Raw genomic sequence first — 20,906 nt, forward strand, 5'->3', positions numbered from 1 at the left:
GACTCGCATGGACGGAAAATAGAAACAATCAAAACTGATGTTGCAACGATCATAAATAATATAAACGCGCATACACAGGAAATAGGAATAATCAAAACTGATATTGAAGCGAACAAAAAGGGTGTGGACGCGCATACACAGGAAATAGGAACAATCAAAACTGATGTCGAAGCGAACAAAAAAAATGTAGACGCGTATTGGCGGGGAATAGGATTAATCAAAACTGATGTTGCAGCGAACAAAAAAGGTATAGACGTGCATACATATGAAATAGGAACAATCAAACTTGATGTTGCAGCAAACAAAAAAAGTATGACCGAGAATACACGGGAAATAGAAACAATCAAAACTAATGTTGCAGCGAACAAGAATAATATAGACGCGCATTGGCAGGAAGTAGGAATAATCAGAACTGATGTTGAAGCGATTAAAGACGGGCTACCGAGAGTAGCAGAGCAACTCGAAAAAATAAAAATCCCTCATGAGAACATCATCAACACAGTATACACAATTCGGCATGGATCATTCGATTGGACTCCTACACAGAATACAGTAAATATCACCGCAACTGTTAAGGGCATTTATCGATTGACACTGATTTCAATGATGCAGTTTAATATATTATCGTCGAGTTCATCCGGGTTTAACAATACAATATCAACAATTATAGACAAGAACGCAACTGAAAAGTTTACAATTTATGCCGTTGATAGAAATCTAGCCGGGGCGAACATTACATGGTATGTGGAATTTGTAGCGAATCTAAGTAATTAAAAACACTAGTTCTTTTAAAATAAAAATGACCACCAAGGAAATTGAATCAGAGGTATCACCGACGTCACATCAATATCGATTCGATACCGCAAAAGAATTATCCGCGAATTTGAAAACGCTTTCCGAACAATACCGTATAAAAATAAAAAAATACCGCAGAAAAATAACCGCCATCGACGCGGTCGTGTACTCGGTATCGGGTATAGTAGCTGGCGCCGGTGTTATTTTATCCACGATGACCACGATAACCCCGATCGCTGTTCCAATCGCTGTCTCCGCGATGACAACAGTTGCTGGAGTCGCCAACGCAATCACTAGGAAGATATCATCGTGTTTTCAAAAAAAACTCAACGAGTATACAGTAAAACATCAAATAGTATCCGACGCGTACTCAAAATTATCCGAGTTGATCTCGTTGTCAATTGATAATTTGTTCGTATCCGATGTTGAATTCTCCACAATGGTCCAGTTGTATAGCTCCGCGATGTCAAAAATCGAGGATTTTCAACTGGAAGCAGGAACCACCTGGTTGCTGAAATTAGACACTAAAGACAACGAATAATAATAATGTCGCTGAACCCCGAAGGGTTTCAATTACTTCAGCGGATCGCGGAGAACACCACTCCGGTACAAACAAATATGATATCAATAACGTCAACGAAACCCGAATTCAGTGTGAACTTCCCGTCGCCGGTTCCAGTGAAGGAAATAGCGCTGGCAAAATTGCGAGTATATCACAGTTGGCCTAATATTCGAGCGGACGCATTTAACGGACAACAACCTAATAACTCGCTGGTTTTTGCACGGAAAAATAAACCCGATGGGACCCCAGACTGGGAGGAGGTTACAATACCAACTGGGTCATACCAAATAGAGCAAATCAATAAAGAATTTCAACGCAGAATAAAATCGATCACAGGAAAGGAATCAAAAATCGCTATTACGGTTCATGAACCGACGTTATCATCGACGATTGAAATAAGCACACCGGGGTATATTGTTGATATTTATAACAGTTCAATAAGAACCATACTAGGATGGCCTAAGAATCCACCCGCGGATTTGCACACAAATGTGCAATCGTATCATGAGATTAATCCCAGTTATCTGAATGATTTGTCTATTATAAGAAACACGTTATTACCCAGCGAGTTTATATTTCAAGACAGGAATACCATGCAATGGTTTTTTCCGTATAAGAAAACTCCTGAATTGTCAGCCAAGGTCACAGTTCGTTTAGATGATATCACTGGTGCGTTTGCCGAGATTAATCATTATTACCAATTACAACTAGAACAACTACGAGAGACAAAAGCACAAAAACACGTTGAGGTGTTAAATCAACTTATATCAGACATGGAATATATCAATGAACGAATCGTTAAAGTAATATCCGATAGCAGCGATGATAATAAACAAAAATTCCTAACCGGGTATAATATCACAGAAGCCGATTTACCCGATTTCAAGTTTCCAGGATACAACGCGCCAGAACTAAGAAAGTCTCTTAATGATTTTCTCGATCCATCAACTTATATCCTCAGACACGATAACGGAGATGGTGGTAGGCATATTGCTCCATACAACGTAAATATCGCATCGGTGATAGCAATCAATCTAGTGTGTGATGTTATCGAAGGGAGTTACCAGGTAGATACCAATCAATCAAATCAAGCTCAACAGGGGTATATCCTTTATTCATTTTCACCAACAGCCCCTCCGGGATTTTTAATCGTTGAGAATCCGATTAATCCGGTCTATATGCGATGCCATGATCGGTTTTTAACGAGAATTAATTTTAAACTCACCGATCAGTCAAATAACCTAATTGATCTACAGGAGGAGGAGTTAGTGATCACTCTGTTTGTAAGATCATTGTAAATAACCACTTAGCAGCAGAGGGGGCGATGACATCGACGCGGTCGTCGATGTGCTTACCGGACGCTGACGACGCTGGGGATCGACGCGCAGAAGGTGTTAATTAAACCAAATGACGACGCGACGATCCCCCAACGACGTCGTCGTTTTTTTTTTACCAGCGCTGACTACACCGGATCCGCTGAGTGCAGAAAGTAATAATTAAGCAAAATAACGATTGGACAAAATGTCGGATTCGCCCCCTCTGCTGCTAATGCCCCAGTTTTAAGTCACAGATATGTAGATTTCGGCAGACGTGATTTGAACGTGTGTTATTACCGCTACAATGTGTTGTCGATGGATGTCGACGTATTTTGAAATGATTTGATATTTTCATCAGATGGCTTGTCTACTTAACATGTTAAATGTGTGATGCCTTGTGTAGTTGCATTTTATTTGTAATCATTTATGTGAAAATCTGTAGAATTAATTCTTTATTGTGTCTCGTGTTCTTGAGTCTTTATATTTATTCGATTACGTCACTTTCAGCATAGAATATTTGATGCTTGATTTTGATTGGTTATTACTTTTTCTTGCCCGATGATCGCAAGTGTTACATTCTGATTGATCAATAATAATAATATAAAAGGATGTCAGCGCTCTCGACATTGGTCACTTTCCAGTCTTTGTCGAAGGCGCTAAATACAAAATGTCTCAACCTTAAAATCAGATGTGGCTATGATTAAAAAGAATGTTAAAGTTGTCCAACTAATTCCATAGCATAAGATAACACTAGCAGAGTGTTATTTTGTGACGTAAGTAAAATTACTTGTTCTGAACTTATTTCTTTAGGAATTTAAGTAGAAGGTGAATAACCTACATTTGCATATAACAACTCTATATTCAGTTCGCATATAATTTATTCTAAATTCACAATCATTATATTGATACTTTATTCCTTTTATAGAATTTACACTTTTTGCGTGAAATTCATTTAACATAACTTTGTCTTCTGCTTGTGAGCAAACCATTGAACCAAGGTGGGTAATAAATCATAGAGGCAGTGAACCAGACATGTTTGGTGAACTCTTGCACCCAAATCTGAAACTGCACCAGAACCATAGGCTTCGGGTGCATCTGTACAAACCATAGGAACGCTGAGCACCAAACACCAACAATAGTAAACTTTCAACCCAGATTAGGTTCTTTTAGTTATGTTAACCCTCCCCTTTATGAATAAATAAAGAATAAATGAGTAAATATAGAACACCAATAGCTTGCATGACTCAGTACTAACCATATCAACTCTGCATATGAGAAATAACAAGATACACATGAGTATTTTAGTCTTTATTGCTAATTAGTTGCTTGACACACTGCATTCTCATGCGCATGCCTGCTTCAGCTCTGTACATCTGTATTTTAAAGTACTTTCAGTTAGAAAAACATATGTAATTACTTGCTGCTTCCTGTTAGTCATAACGTATGTTAACAAGCTTTATGAACAAATTTGTGTTCTACTAACAGATGCAGCTAACACTAACACTACTTTAGATCTTAATATATTGCATTTCAATGTTAGTCACGCTGTAATTTCACAAACATTTCCCTTAAGTCACTTGAGTATATTGGCTCATCTTTTCTGCCATTAAATAATTTTATATTCATTTGACGCCTCTGTTCATTAATTGCACCCTTAGAACAAGATCGTTCCCATAGAATACGATAGTATATCCTCAAGTGAGCCAAAAGCTGATGACAAGACGGACCCTTTCTCAATCCGTCGCCCGTCCATAAGGGGCGACGTGACGCCATCTAAAGGACTTTCAGTAAATCTAACTAAGGGACTTTCAATAAATCCAGCTAAAGAAATTTCAATAAATCCATCAAAAGGACTTTCAATAAACCCATCTAAAGGATTTTGAATAGATACATCTAAAGGACTTTTAATAAACAAATCTTAAGAACTTTTAATAAACCCATATAAAGGACTTTCAATAAACCCATATAAAGGTCTTTCTATAAACCATCTAAAATAGTTTGAACAAACCCATCTAATGGACTTTCAATAAACCCATCTTAAGGACTTTCAATAAACCCATATAAAGGACTTTCTATAAATCATCTAAAATAGTTTGAACAAACCCATCTAATGGACTTTCAATAAACCCATCTTAAGGACTTTCAATAACCCATCTAATGGACTTTCAATAAATTCATCTTAAAGACTATTTTAAAAATCTTAAGGACTTTCAATAAACCCAACTAATGGACCTTCAATAAATCCATTTATTGGTCTTTCAACTAATCCATCTAAAGGACTTTCAATAAATCCGTCTTAAGGACTCAATAAACCCATCTAAAGGACTTTCAATAAATCAATCTTAAGGACTTTCAACAAGTCCAGCAAAAGGACTTTCAATAAATTCGTCAAGAGAACTTTTCAATAAACTTTGAACAGTTTGCCTTGTTATAATTTCATTCCCAGTAAGAAAAAAAAGAATAAAAAAACGAGCACACAACGTTAGCCTATATCACAAAAAATGTAACATTTTCACACAAATAATCTAAGGAATGTTGTTTCCAGTTGTTTGTCTCATACAAGCTCATGTTTTGTCTCAGTACCTGCCTCGTACTAGTAAAACCTTTTGCCCTTCAGTTTCTGCAAATAAACAGTCTATGGAATGATGTTTCTAGTTTTGTGTATGTTACAAGCACATATGTTTATTCTCAGTACATGTCTCTTACGAGTAAAACCCTTCGCCTTTCAATTTCTGCAAATTCATGTTTCTGAACCTTTTCATATATAAAGTAATGATTTATACATTGAGCATACGTGTTCTTTTATCATTCATTCCAGTCTTCATTTAGCTTTTCCTCCTCACTGTCGTTTCCGCACAATAAGTCTCTTATTTATTATAGTTGTATTACAACCAAATATGAAACTGATCAAAGCCAACTTGAATTTGATTGTCAACATTTTAAATCATAGATTTATATCACTTATATCATTTAGATCGTTAGATCAGCCCTATTTAGTTTGCAGACATGATGTCCCTTAATTATTATCGGCCTTTATCCAAATGTGGTGTTCAAATTCATATTTGTTTAGAACGTGGACACGTTCATCTATATATAGGTTATGCCCATCTTTACAGCTCTTGATTGTCACATGACCTGTCAAGTCAAGTCAAGTCAATTGGATTATAGTGGTGTGCGTTCATATAGAACATGTACCACTGTTTAATGAACATAATGTGCTTATTAATTACTCCTGAGGGAGGGAATTGGAGCCACCTCCCCCAGGCATTTATTTACCCAAAGATGACTATTTAATTTAGCCGTTAGGTTTAGGACTATTTAGTCCCTAACAACCTAAGGTTGTAGGACTATTTAGTCCCTAACAACCTAAGTATAAAGCTCTTACATGAGTGGGAATTGAAACACGCACTCATGTTAGTCAAGTTGGATTGAATACTGTCGAAGAAGAAACTGAACTACATTTTTGACAGACAATTTTGACAACTTCAATGTCTAGGAAAGGTCCGTGTTATAAATGCACAACAACAACATTTACTGTGTAATGAAGATATTGCTAAAAAAATAGTTAAGCATACTTAAGCATTCGGTAACAAATACCTACTTTTGGTGACCCCGGCGTGCCGAATGGTCTAAAGCTTTCACCTTTACCGACCGCAGCCATCTTATCGTTGTCGGTGTGAATTCCTTTCTCAGGATCGGCTAATGTCGGTATGCCAGAAAGCTTGCCAGTAACCTCCCGTGGGTTGGTGGTTCTTACTGGGGTTTTCCCGGGTTCTTCCTCCACCAGTAATACTTGCCGCCATGTATAGTCAATCATATGCTGAAAATTGCGTTAAACCCAACACAACAGCATTATTTTGGTATAGCTGTGTTATGCTCCTTAAAATAATTCGCATTCCAAGCTTCATATTAAAGGCCCAGAATATCAACAGTGTAACAAATAGATAACTGAAAACAAACACTAGAACCACAATGACGTGTTTGATAGGATGCTTGTAGTCACCTGGATATACATGCACGTTGCAATTTTCGTGATTGTAGGGAATGACAAAGAAATAAATAGATAGCTACAAATAACAATCCATGCAACGTGGACAGAAAATCACACTGACAACAAAGACAGATGGTATAAATTCCTCTAATTATTGAACACGTAGCAAACGGGTACTGAGATTAAAATCTTACTGTCACACTGACCTAATTTTGGTATGGTTAGGTTACTTTCTAACAGGGGCATTCACATACCAGTTTTTATGAGCAGGTGAACACATTACTGGTGTAGTAAATTGATAGCAACACAATACTAAAGTGGCTACGGTATGAAGGCTGAGTCACATCGACCTATAAGCATTAGTGAAATTTGGTGCAGAATACTGAGGGGTACAACAAATGAACAGACGAAAATACAAAAGTTAGCAAGGGCATATCACAGTGATTTAGTTACCGTGTACAAAAGTTAGCAAGGGCATATCACAGTGATTTAGTTACAGTGTACAAAAGTTAGCAAGCACATATTACAGTGATTTAGTTACAGTGTACAAAATTTAGCATGGGCATATCACAGTGATTTAGTTACAGTGTACAAAAGTTAGCAAGGGCATATCACAGTGATTTAGTTACAGTGTAATTCTTCATTAGATGTAATTATATACGAAATATGCACATGTGTATATGAAATAAGGTTGACCATATTGCGGGTGCCACGAATAAATTTAAATCACAAATCAATGAACACACGAAAACACAAACGAATGCGCAAAACACCATGTCCCTTCTCAGCGTCACTGGCGAGTGTATTGTTAGAGAGTTCTTGTGAAGATAGCAAATTGTATGCGTGTCTGGCCCTTAAGGACTACAACTGTGATAGACAAAAACATACAGTGGTGACAGTCAGTCTCGTCCAATTTTTCATCTATATCAAACAGCAAATCACATTTTTACGATATACAATCATGAGTGTTGTTATTATGTGGAAATAAACACAGGTCATCGAACTTTATCAGGATTATTTTGGATTCACTTCATAATACTGTAAGTTCCTCTGACATTTTCATTTATATCATTGATAATTAAATTATTTGTTAAGTTTTACAAAACTGTTGGCTTTGCTTCTTTCTGTTACTTAGTTTGTTACCACAGAGTCGTAAAAACACTAAAGGAAACGCGTAAATGACCACAACGTACAGTTTACTGACTTAAAGAGTTACAAATTTTAAAGTGCAAATCGTGGGCAATTACACTCGTTTGCAGGAAATAAATATATGATAGTGTTGCAGAACAACTAGTCTTTTGAATCTCAGTATTTTAAATATAGCAATTAGTGATTTGACAGTTGTTTATTTCATTATCAAGGTCGGGGCTATAATAAGTGTGATGACGTTTTGGCTTGCATCCTTGGATCTAGTTTCAAGGGTGTTTTGGGGGTGCTAGCTCCGAATTGTACCCATTGTAATATCGTTTTTGCAACTTTATCTGTACATTTCTGGCATGGTTTATAATGCTGAAGGAATGAAAATTTAAACAACCGTTGGCATAATAATATTGTATTCAGTGCTTATAAGGGCTTTTAGGTATTACAGAAACATATAAAAATCCGTAGAAATAAAATGACTTTTTAATGAAAGGAGACTTCATTTAGTTTTTTCTTAAATCAAATTAAGCACCTTATGGCAAATCACGAGCAGTCTTAACTGATCACACATAAACTGGTCTCACATAAACTGATCTCAGATAAACTGATACACATAATCAATTGTACAGTGGACCTTGGTTGAAATGACTAATCACTTAAATTAGTAATGCATGAAAATGTAATGACGGTCACACTGAATGTCATTCCAAGATCACGCAGTTCTAATTTTGAAAAATCTAACCTCTAGTGGCAACAATTTTATCTGACTTTATTTTCTGCAGGAATATGAATGTCTATAATGGTTGCTAGATACCCTTTTAAAGCTTTGTAGATGTAAGTAAGGTAATCAAGGAATTTAGTCTGAGTTGGAAATTCACAGAACGTGTTAGAAATAGCATTTTCTGATATTAAAATTCCATTGCATTCTGATTTGTACTATTTAGCATTTAAGAACAGGTACGGAAAATCTGAGTGCATAAACGGATTACATTCCTTAATGATTGTGTTAAGCATTCGAACGTCTACAAGAGATACCTGCGTGCTTTTAACTAGCGCTCATTAAAGCCACCATCTTGGAAATAACATTATTTGTCCGTCTTTAAAGGAATAGTTCAATACATAGTCCTAAATATTTAAAGCAATTAATGTAATTAAAATAATTTCTATTAACTGATATAGTTTTCTGAATTGTACAACGTGTCTATAAACGATTATACATTTGATAGTTTACACACAACTGACCTCCACACTAGAACCAATAAACAAACCCCGAAGACCAGCGTACAGATCTGTCCAACTTTGTAAATAAATAAACAAGCACAGACGTATAGCATGCAAAGCTAGACAACCTAAATAATCATAAATTAAGACGGAACATCTTGACATGCATTAGACAAGCCAAGATAGATAAAATACAAAGTGGGCCAACCTTAAAAATCTGGAAATAAGCCCTGATGTCTGATATACAGAGGGAGTCAACCTCAAAAATCTGGAAATAAGCCCTGATGTCTGACATACAGCGGGAGTCAATCTTAAACATCTGGAAATAAGCCCTGATGTAAGACATACAGCGGGAGTCAACCTTAAACATCTGGAAATAAGCCCTGATGCCTGACATACAGAGGGGCCAACCTCGAAAACAAAAGCAGGCCTCTATGTCCAGCATACTGATCCAAATTTGATATCATCCACTAATGTCCACCATAGAGAGCCAGCCTGTGTTAAGACAAATACTGACGGCCACGATATAGATATTTTGAGATCCAAGAAACCGGCCCCGCCTTCCACCGTACAGACCAATAAAACCTAAAAACATAATGGTCATAATAGGTAAGGCTTTAGTGAATGCAAATTTCTTTCAAAATTAAGACATTTGTGCTTTCTTTTTTGTCATACATTTTCCATCAGCCCAACGCTTTAAAGTAAATCAAACCGCTTAGATGGCTTTATTTATGGAAAATATATAGGAATGGCTTGCTTGAAAAGCAAACAAATGACTATTAACAAAAGTATTTTGTATCCCTGCTTGCTAGTGCAATTGCGGTTAGAAATGTTTTAACTTTTATTGCTTCTTGTACTTTCAATGCTTAATAGTTACTTTGAGAAAACCTATTAATTTTCTTTTTGTCTCTACGTTAGGGATTTTTAATTGTCTTTGAGAAAAACGTTTTCTCTGAAAGTTAATGAGTGTTTTTGAAAGTAGTTGACTGAATACTAAAACTGTCTTATATTACAGTTATTGATTTCTTGCTTTCATTCTATTTCAGATTATGTCTTATAGATTGGAATTCTTTCCTTGCATCATTCTTAAAGTAAAAGGAAACATGGATTCTGGTTTTAAAAAATGCTATAAACAGTTAAAGTTTTATACCCTTCCGACTCGCTTTTATTGCTGGAGGGTCCAGATTTGCATCTTATATTTGGTGTGATGTAAGAACTTAAATTTGTACCAAGGTCATAAGTTCTTATTTATTGTAGCTTATTTTTAATAAAATGAATTCTTCAAAAATAACTGTTTTGACATATTTTACGTGCTTTAGAAATGTATTGTATTTTTAAAATATAAATTAACAATTGATTTTTAATGTATTATGTAACTTGAAGTTCATTGTACTTCGATTATTTAAAAGGCTTCGTGAGATCTCTTCATGCATAAGTGTAGACATTTGTTTCTAATTTGTTTGGTTAGGAATATATGGTTCCGGTTAATATTATGGGACCATATAGTCTCTAGTAACTCATCAGCTGTGCAACAGCCAATAAATGTAGATAGAACTTTATAACTATTTCAGTAAGAAAAATGTTCTACCATTTTAAAATAAATAAGCATACATATTCTTTTCAAGAAGAGCTTCTCTTTGACTTGTTGAAAGTATACAGTGTATTGTTTTTACAGTTGTTCTCTGTTGTCGTTTACGTGCACAAACTTTTGTTTCTAAATTATTTTATATAATGTTAAGCTTTGTAGGCTGCATCTTTTATGTTATCAACTTGTGTTCATTCATTTAATGATGTAATTTTCTTCTTAGCTTCTGGTAAATCCTTTCTCATTATCTATGACCCAAAGGGTATGGGGATAACTTAGTACCGAATGCTGATCCAATAGATAGCGTGATCTTTTCATGTTATTAAAGTGTTAATTATGCTATAGGATGTGATATCAATGGCATTAATGTTATAACAGAGTTGCCGGACAGGAGTGGACAGACCCTGCAACAAAATACTGACCGCATAAGCTAATTCTTCTGGTCATGTCTTTAAGTGCTTACATGCTTAGGTTAGGGATAACTTTAAAGTTCCACGGTGGATAGTTTGATACCAGTGGCCAAGACTCAGGAGCCATGAAATACGTGTTTTATACATACTTTTACCCTAAGGTCAATACGTGTTGCATACCTGACTTGACCAAGAATCCAGTAAGTGTTGCATACATAACGTGAAAAACACGAACTGCATGTCAAAAATACCAAACATTCAGTATAATAAATTTAATCGAATTCCGACAGGTATGTTTAGAGTCATGGGCAAGCATAACAGCTTTAACAATGTAGCTGATGGCAATGATATCATCATTATTGTATGCCCTATATTTGTCTCTGAAAAGGTTAGACAAAAGTTATGCCACGAAGGGTTTAGCCTTGAACCGACATAATATGCTTTATTTGTGTACAAGGTATATTTATAGATAAATTACAACCCTATGATTGGTCTTAGAATAGCAATCATGCTTATCAACGGGATCACACGTAACTTTCTGTCATATATTTAACATTCCCTGAATGATGTCATTATACATTACAGAATTTTTAATAATTAAATTCATTTAACATATGTGTATGTGTGTATTTGCACAATATTTGGAGGCAAACCTAAACCTTGCGGTATGTCTTCGAAATTATTCTCATTTGACTCTTTCACATTAGATCGCTATTTATCCTACTCTAACCATTAATCTGGATCTGTGAAGTTTCTAAATACATTAGGACTGGTATAAGAATTAGAACTTGCAATATATCGAGCTTGCTATACCTTGTTGTAATATTATTTAATACAAAATTATAGATGACTTGGCATATTAATACTTAGTTGTAGATTCTCTTTAAACATAGTTTGTTATAAATAGTGGTTTTATCATTTTCAGTTTGGACTCCATGCATTTTGTTGAATGATATTTCATAAATCCATCACACGGTAAACGGAAATATTCCATATAAATACTTCCGGTCTGCATGATTTAGAAGAACAACAAAAGATGGCATAACAGGGGACAAGAAATTCACATCGTGAGTTTGTTAACGCTGCAATTGATGTTGTTTCAATGAAAATTGTGAGACACAAAACGTTGATCAATTTTCATTTTTTAATCAAATGCTGTAGTCGAAGGATGTTCTTTGGATGACATGTTGAGCGTCTATACTCTTTCCTTCTAGATGTACCTGAGGTCCCATCTAATGTGACAGTTACAGATATAAAGCAAACAAGCCTGACAGTACAGTGGGTTGCAGGATATAATGGTGGACTACAACAGACATTCCATATTATAATCACAACCGGTGATGCCACAAGAAGTTTTCATGCACCTGATCCAGGAAATGGGAAAATTGGAACTTATATATTAGAAGACCTAATGCCCAACACAGTGTACAGTATATACATGTCGGCCAGCAACTCTTTAGGTCCAAGCAATATGACCAGAGTAATATTTCAAACTACCTTGAAAGGTATTCTGTTCTTTTTTCTGTCCTGATCATTTGTTTTCCATTTAATAATATCTATTCAACTAATCCTCAAAGTTACTGGTATGGCCCTATGGTCTAAAACATTTCAACAAAAAGAAATCTAAACCAAGTTTAGTCAAATTCAGCAAGCATTTTACTTCTAAAAAATACAAAGTGAAATTCGAAAGAGACTTTCATTATTGTGAATTAAATCTCAGATAATCCAAAATGTTATGTCACAAGCCCAAAGGTATAGAATATTTCAAATGAATTCAAATAATGTTGAATGTACAGATGCACCAGTAGTCTTGATGAATCACAAGGATATGATGCAGAGTGTCTATTAATGATTGACAATAATTTCAAAGTTGTTTTTAGTCCAAAAGTCAATGAGCACTTTGTAATTCCAATGAATCATACAAATAAATGATTCATCTTATATTGTATTTGACTACAACAGTAAATGATTCCACAGACTGAACATAAAACAGGTATTTGTTTACTTAATCTCTTTTATATAATGACCTGACCTATGATGCAATAATATTGTTTTAATGGAAACTTCAATCAAATTTTACACAAGTTTAGGCCCTCGACGTAAATTGTAATATATGTTAATACTTACCACTTATAAGTATCATACAAATCAGATATAAGAAAAACTAAAATCTATATCCACAATCACGGACAAATATCAAGCATACAATATAAATTAAATACAAAAACACCACTTCTTAATTGCTCTTATGGCGGCCATGTGTACCTAAACTACAGAGATGGCTCACCCAAGTGACAATCTGAGAGCAAATAAATGGACTTCCCCCAATATTTAATTGATGAATGTGTGTTTCAATATTTTGCATTATAAAAATTGTGATCTATATATTGGAATGTTTCTTGCGGAAATTAATGCAAATGAAATCTTCAGGAAACTATTAACCCATGCCAGAATAACATGAAAATGTAAATACGACTAATTGTAATGTGTGTTCCAATTAGAATTGAAGTTACATATCCAGAAATATATAAACCTAACTAATATTCTTTCATCAGCCCCTTTATACAGCATATGTGGACCTTCTATCACTTTTTTGTCGTGCTAGGTTATTGTTTTCTTTTCAACATTAGCTTTGCGTCCAGTACTGCTTGTGTTACCATTCTTGTTCATTTTGATCACTCGAAACAACACCTATGTGCATTTTTATGAGGTATCCTACTAACGCATCCTCTGGCCATCCATAATAGCTAGTGAAGAATTGTTGGAGCACAAATGTAGCACTTTCTGTGATTGTAGAATGACTTGAAAAACCTGCCATATGCTTTGTTTGACTGTTGAGGTGAATGTTGGATAACAGGATGGACTGGAGTTTTATGTGGGGCCACAAATTTTGATCTGTAGTCATGAAAGAAAGGAGCTTTTATCATTTATTTGTGTATTAAGGAGCTGACATATACAAAGCTTAACCTTAAGTGCAGTGGAAACTGAAAAGAGTCCCTGACATTAACCATGTGTAAATATCCAGAACAGTATCACTGCAGCCATGCCAGTCAATTTATAGCAATTGGAATTATTTGAGTTTATTGTCAAGCATATCCTTACTGGTTTGTGTATTCATTGCAAGTTATGCTCCAATGATTCATGCTCCGTTCTGCCTATGTCTGGGTAAAGCCAGTTTATTTTTCATTCTTCTTAGCTCCAGAATGTTACTAAAATTATCTTTGCAATTGTATAACTAGCACGTAGAGCCTAGCATGTAGAACATAATTTGTTATGATTTATCCAATTAAAGATAGACTTCTACCGATTTTACTGTCACAACATCGAAAGTACCTTTAAATGTAATTTTAGTTTTTGTTCTTATGTTTCTAGGACCAAGTGTGAATGACAGCATCGGAATACCATATGCTTGGATAGCTGGGACTGTGAGTGCTGGCTTATTTGGGATTCTAGTTGGAGTAACAGGAATTATACTATGGAGAAAATGTCATCATCCCAAGGAAAGCCAACATGGTAAGAATGATTGGCATCAAGGTGCTAGATATGTACAATGAAAATCATTTTAAATGCATGCTTAAAATAATACACAATAAACGTCATTTTAAATGCATGCTTAAAATTATACACAATAAATGTCATTTTAAATGCATGCTTAAAATTATACACAATAAACGTCATTTTAAATTCAAATTTAAACTAATGTGGTAAAGATGAAAGATGTTTGTTAATTCTTTTATCATCATCCATGTTAATATTTGAAATTATTTTCAATCATAAGAAGCCCATTCACATATTCAATACTCGCTCTTACTACTGTTTCAGATTGGCTGAATGTGAATGGAAAAAGTTAAATCCAATTTAAGTCCCTAGTTTATAAAGTTAAATCCCATTTAAGTCCCTAGTTTATAAAGTTAAATCCCATTTAAGTCCCTAGTTTATAAAGTTAAATCCCATTTAAGTCCCTAATTTATAAAATGAAATCCCATATAAGTCCCTAATTTATAAAGCTAAATCATATATAAGTCCCTAATTTATAAAGTTAAATTCCATTTAAGTCCCTAGTTTATAAAGTTAAATCCCATTTAAGTCCCTAATTTATAAAATGAAATCCCATATAAGTCCCTAATTTATAAAGTTAAATCACATATAAGACCCTAATTTATAAAGTTAAATCCCATATAAGTCCCTAATTTATAAAGTTAAATCCCATATAAGTCCCTAATTTATAAAGTTAAATCCCATATAAGTCCCTAATATATAAAATGAAATCCCATATAAGTCCCTGATTTATAAAGTTAAATCCCATATAAGTTCCTAATTTATAAAGTTAAATCCCATATAAGTCCCTAATTTATAAAGTTAAATCCCATATAAGTCCCTAATTTATAAAGTTAAATCCCATATAAGTTCCTAATTTATAAAGTTAGATCCCAGATAAGTCCCTAATTGATAAAGTTAAATCCCAGATAAGTCCCTAATTTATAGTGTTAAATACCTAATTTATATCCAATATGCTCATCTTATCCTTATTTATTTATCAATGCAATACTTGACTTGTTATGTCATGTTCATTAACATTATTATTTCTCACCTGTTTACAGCATTATACAAAATATGATTATTTAAATGAATAATTATTGTTAATTTAGCTTAATATTCGGTAGACCTCAACATACCTGCAACACACTAATATAGTTTGATGTTCACTTATGTGTAAATACCATACATAATGGGATACATTGCAATTTTAAGAGCTGGGTCTTTTTCATTGCCATTTCAAATCTAGTAATAGCAATTTATCTCATAATGTCCTTTCTCGATGTTTGAAAAGAAATATAATAACTAAAGCTTTTTTCAAATAAAAACTACTAAATTTACTTTAAGATATTATTTATTTCGTCTTCAGGAAGTGACAGTCACAGGGTGCGTGAAGTACGGTAAGGCTGGTGCTACTCTGACTTTATATATTTTATCGCACAATTTCTAACAAACTGTGAAAGATATCTAAAGGCTAGCAGTCTTCATTCTGATCTATCATGTAAACAAATTATATATTTATTCCTATAAACCTTTATTGTGTGTAAACAATTTGTAGGCTATGTTAGGTGCAATATAGGACAATATTATGAAAGAAATATGAAAAAGTTGATTCTGTTATGTTATAATTGTCCCAAATTAAACCGAAAAGCTTAAAATATGGTCATGAAATTGCCTAATTTAAGCCAGAATGCAAATTGATATAATTCGAGAAATATGATCTCAACCGTAAAATTATCATCAAAGAGAAACTTTGTTAACAGCATTTAAACAGCATGACACACAACAGTATCAACTTTTAATAGCATCACTCCAGGTGTTGTACGTTAGATCAATTATTGGATCTGCGTTAGAAATACAACCATGGCAGGAGAACCTTAATTTTACATGATGTACATGCATTGTGCAGCGTGTTAAAGATTTTATCAGATTGATCTCCATTACTTGTTATAATTGCAGAATGTTGACAGAGGCCAAATACAAATAAAAGTTAAAAATTTAAAAATAAATGTATCTTGACTTTGCTGCCGTCAAGATTCTGAAATAGGAAACACATTATTAACCTTGTACGAATAATCTCAACTTGACACTTTAATCACGTTACATGAATTTGAACCACAATTTATTATTAAAATGCTGTGAATCTCTTACCAGATGGAAGGAAATGGAACTAGATCTCATAATAGAAGCAACGATTGCACATCTATGTTACAAAATGATTTGCATAAAATATCCCGAATCTTAATCTATGAATGTTGGTTGAGTTTTTTCATGTACGCATATCCACAATTTTTTTATCAGCTCATGTAAATCCTGTTTTTGCATTTGTTCCACAGGTTAATCTACAAAATATTGTTAACTTATTTTACTGTTACAACAACTTTCATTGATATGTGTTAGTGTTCTACTTCAATATTTTGATGCAGATCAAGAAGAATTAAAAAAAAGTGATAGACTATAAATAGGGCAAGTGTTATGACTCTATGGTCTTAAAATATGTAAAGAAAAGAGGAAAAGATCAATTGTTTTAGAATTCAACAAATAATTTATTTCCCTGGAATGCAAAGTGAAAATTAAAAGTATATACACAGTATTGTTAACTAGATCCCAAATAGTCCTAAATGTTTAATAACAAGTCGAAATATATAAAGTTCCAATCTAATTCAATGTGTATTCCAAATAAATTCCAATGTATTGATATGCCTAAAGTCTCAAACACGGTAATGTGCCAATAGCCTGGATTGTGATAATGTGCCAATAGCCTGGACTGTGATAATGTGCCAATAGACTGGATTGTGGTAATGTGCCACTAGTCTTTTTTTGTATGACCATAATATAATCCAGAAATGTTCTTATCTGAATTTATTATAATTTCAAGTTAATGTTTCTCTCCAAAAATGATATTGATGAGCACATTGTATTTCCAGTCAGTCGTATGAAAAAATAATTTCACCTAAATCAAATACTGAACACAACAATAAGGCTGATTCTGCCTCAGATGTTGAATACAAGAATGAGTAATTTCTCAAGTAAACAACATTATATGCTAAGGCACAAAAATAGAACCATGATGGTCAAAAGTTCCTTTCTAGAAAATTCTAAGTTGTCAAATGTGAATTCCAATTTATTTCAGGGTCATATTGAGGGCAATACTAAATTGTGTTAAGGCAAATATTTCATTCTGTTTCAAGCATAGAAAGGAGGGATATGAAGACAGATGCAGTACCAAATGATGCTGTCAGAGAATCAGAGTACGAGGAACTGCATGTCATCAGAGCTGAAGCAAATGAGTACATACAATTAAATGGTAAAACTATTGTAGACATATGTTTCTATGGGAGTATATTTATTTCAAGAAAGCTCACACAGGGACAGGGCAACTCAAGCATAGAACGATAAAAATATTATAGCAATTTAGCAATACAAATATTAAAGCAATTTAGCAATACAATATTATAGCAATTTAGCAGTAAAAATATTATAGCAATTAGCAATAAAAATATTATAGCAATGAAGCAAACTACAATATTATCATCATGTGTGTGGATGAAATGTTTCTTTGGAATACCTTTCCATTGGAGGTGAAGTCATCGCAAAAATTAAATGGAAACTACCGTACTGGAGCTACACACACTTTATGATAAAAATTTGCTTTTTCATTTTTAAACATACCTGCACAATTATCTTGGTAGTGTCTCTAGTGCAAATCAGCTGTTTTCAGTGATTGCAAAACAGAAGCATAGCTTTATGTAAGTTTGTAATATTTTATGGCATGTGTTACTGATACTGAGGTGTAAAATGAATGGATATAGAACATTTTTCTTTTCCTTTTTTATCCATACTGCTAAAAATCTGTATGTGCAATCATTACATTCAATAGTTGTTTCTCCAATAGCAACAATATTTACTATTATTCCAGGGAGGACCCAATTATACAGTTAAATAATAGCTTTTCATTATTTATCTCTTTGCAAAAATTGTTATAGCCATTCTCCCAAATTGCTGGGAGGATTGCCATGAAACTTTACACATGCACTTTTCTGCATTTTGAATATAGTATCAGAACTACTTCTCCTAATCAGACAGTCAAATGGTCATGGAGTTTTCACTGAAAGACTTTTAAATGATATATTGATAATATTAAAAGAAAACTGGCAGCTCTCTTAAAAACGGGTTGTCACTACTTGTAATGAATGAGTGGCCATATCAGTATGAGATTTTGCTAACACTTTTTTGACTATATGCTATTGGTCCTACGTGATACTGAGACCAGTGTGACCTAAATAATTTGGAAAATCTCATGACAGTGTAAGAAGGTCTGTTGGAAAATTAAATTAATACTGAATTGCAAATTTAACTGGGTCTGTGGTATGCACTTCAAGAACTTGTTTAAACCAGCTGGAATGGACATACTATCATGTTCAGCGAAAACACCCAGTTGGAACAAAAAAATTGGTGTATCCTCTCAATTAATATCTGAGTACAATAAAAATACATCTGAAGACTTGATGTTACAACAAGAACACAAGAATTAAGAATAAGGAAACTGCCCAGCAAATTATATACAGCCAAAAAAAGCTTAAACACGCATATAATCATCACTAATGCTACGTGACAAATTGCACATTTCCAACATCGTATAAGAACTCACATGGCTTAACCCACCCAGTGGGAACCAACTTAATTCTTTTAACATACCACCTGACTATCCTGTCCAAAGGGGAAAATCCCGAAACTCGTAAACATATTTATTAATAATTGTATTTTTATTAAGTATCAATGCATACATAGTCATCTATTTATAGATCCTATGCAGATGTATGTTCTTTAACATCTTAAACCAATTCCAGCAATAAATGATCACTATAATTTACAGTCATAGATGAAATTATGCAAATGATATATATATATATATATCACTGGAATTAAGGTATGGACAGTACTGCCCTTAATGCCATATATTGCTTCAATTATTGAACACTATTAAAGCCAGCAACTTTCATACGTTCTTTTTTTATTTCAGGTAACACAACAGAAAACAACACAAACGCCAATAAGAGGTACAAATAACTGAAACAAAAAGTAGAATAAAAACCATTATTTATATTTACATACATAACATACTATCCTAAGATACAACTCCTCTATTGTTTCGACTCTTCCTAAACAATGTAACAGAAAGAAGCGAAACCAACAGGTTTAGTAAAACCAACAAATAATGTATTTTTCTATGTTACAAAGTGAAAATTTAAGGGACACCGATCCTTTGAATGGGTTATATGATTGCAAAACCTAAAGCGTTCACCATTACGGGTCACTGCCGACTCACCTCTGTCAGCATTGGTTCGAGTCTTGGGCTCGGCCAGTGTGGGTAAGGGAGAAAGTTTGCCAGTAGTTTCTAGTGGGTCAGTGGTACTTTGGGGGTTTTCCTGGGTTCTTCCTCCACCATTTATACTGGCTGCTTTGTATAGCCTATCTTGTGCTGAAAAATGGCATTAAACCCTGCAACAGCAACAACAACATCAACAATGAAGATGAGCCAGAATTTGATTTGGCATATATTTTACGGTTAAGATAGTTACTCAATGTAAGCACAGGAGTCTGATGTTTTATCAACAAAGTACAATGAAATCTCTGACAACATGCAATCACCTTATCGGTACTATAAATTAATTTAAATGCACTTTCATAATTTGATGCAGTTCTGACAATTCTGAAACTGCGAATCATTCATTTGATGGTATTTGCAGTGTTTGTGACCAGTTCAAGTTTTGTATGGAAAGATGAATATAATGACCAGTATTTGTCAAATTGTAATCATATAAAAGCTTGTGGTTAGCATGATATATTTAGTTAAATCCTTGGGATTATTTGTTCTTGCTTTAAATCTGAAGCAGAATCAGAGTCAGAATTATTATTCTGTTATGTTTGTAATTCAGGTTGAATTATTTATTCAAATTATTACTCACTAGGATTACAATGTCTTCAATAGTATTCTTGGACAAAACCTTAATTTTGAATTACAGTAAATTTATCAGACAAGGACCAATGGATTCTGTTATTGTGATACATCAAAAAACTTAACACATGATCACATTCCATGCCATTGGCACATTAGCAGGTAATTTCCATTCTGGGTTGGCACATTAGTAGGTAATTTCCATTCTGGGTTGGCACATTAGCAGGTAATTTCCATTCTGGGTTGGCACATTAGCAGGTAATTTCCATTCTGGGTTGGCACATTAGCAGGTAATTTCCATTCTGGGTTGGCACATTAGCAGGTAATTTCCATTCTGGAAGTTTATAACTTCAGAATCAAGAATGTATCTTTAATTCAAAACTCCTAATA

At 33.9% G+C, this 20,906-nt stretch overlaps 1 protein-coding gene across 1 annotated transcript in view; it reads left to right on the forward strand.

Annotated features, from left to right (window-relative positions):
- The window catches only part of LOC149773300 (roundabout homolog 2-like), a 103,458-nt gene that overhangs the window by 68,120 nt on the left and 14,432 nt on the right, over positions 1-20,906 (forward strand). The window contains exons 6-10 of the mRNA XM_089946513.1: positions 12,235-12,525; positions 14,393-14,533; positions 15,927-15,957; positions 17,749-17,864; positions 19,581-19,617. Coding sequence (XP_089802639.1) covers positions 12,235-12,525; positions 14,393-14,533; positions 15,927-15,957; positions 17,749-17,864; positions 19,581-19,617 — 616 coding nt within the window. The remainder of the gene's footprint in view (positions 1-12,234; positions 12,526-14,392; positions 14,534-15,926; positions 15,958-17,748; positions 17,865-19,580; positions 19,618-20,906) is intronic.

This window comes from Sinohyriopsis cumingii, unplaced genomic scaffold (genome assembly GCF_028554795.1).
Source record: "Sinohyriopsis cumingii isolate HCF-2022 unplaced genomic scaffold, ASM2855479v2 utg000695l, whole genome shotgun sequence".
Lineage (NCBI taxonomy): Eukaryota > Metazoa > Mollusca > Bivalvia > Unionida > Unionidae > Sinohyriopsis > Sinohyriopsis cumingii.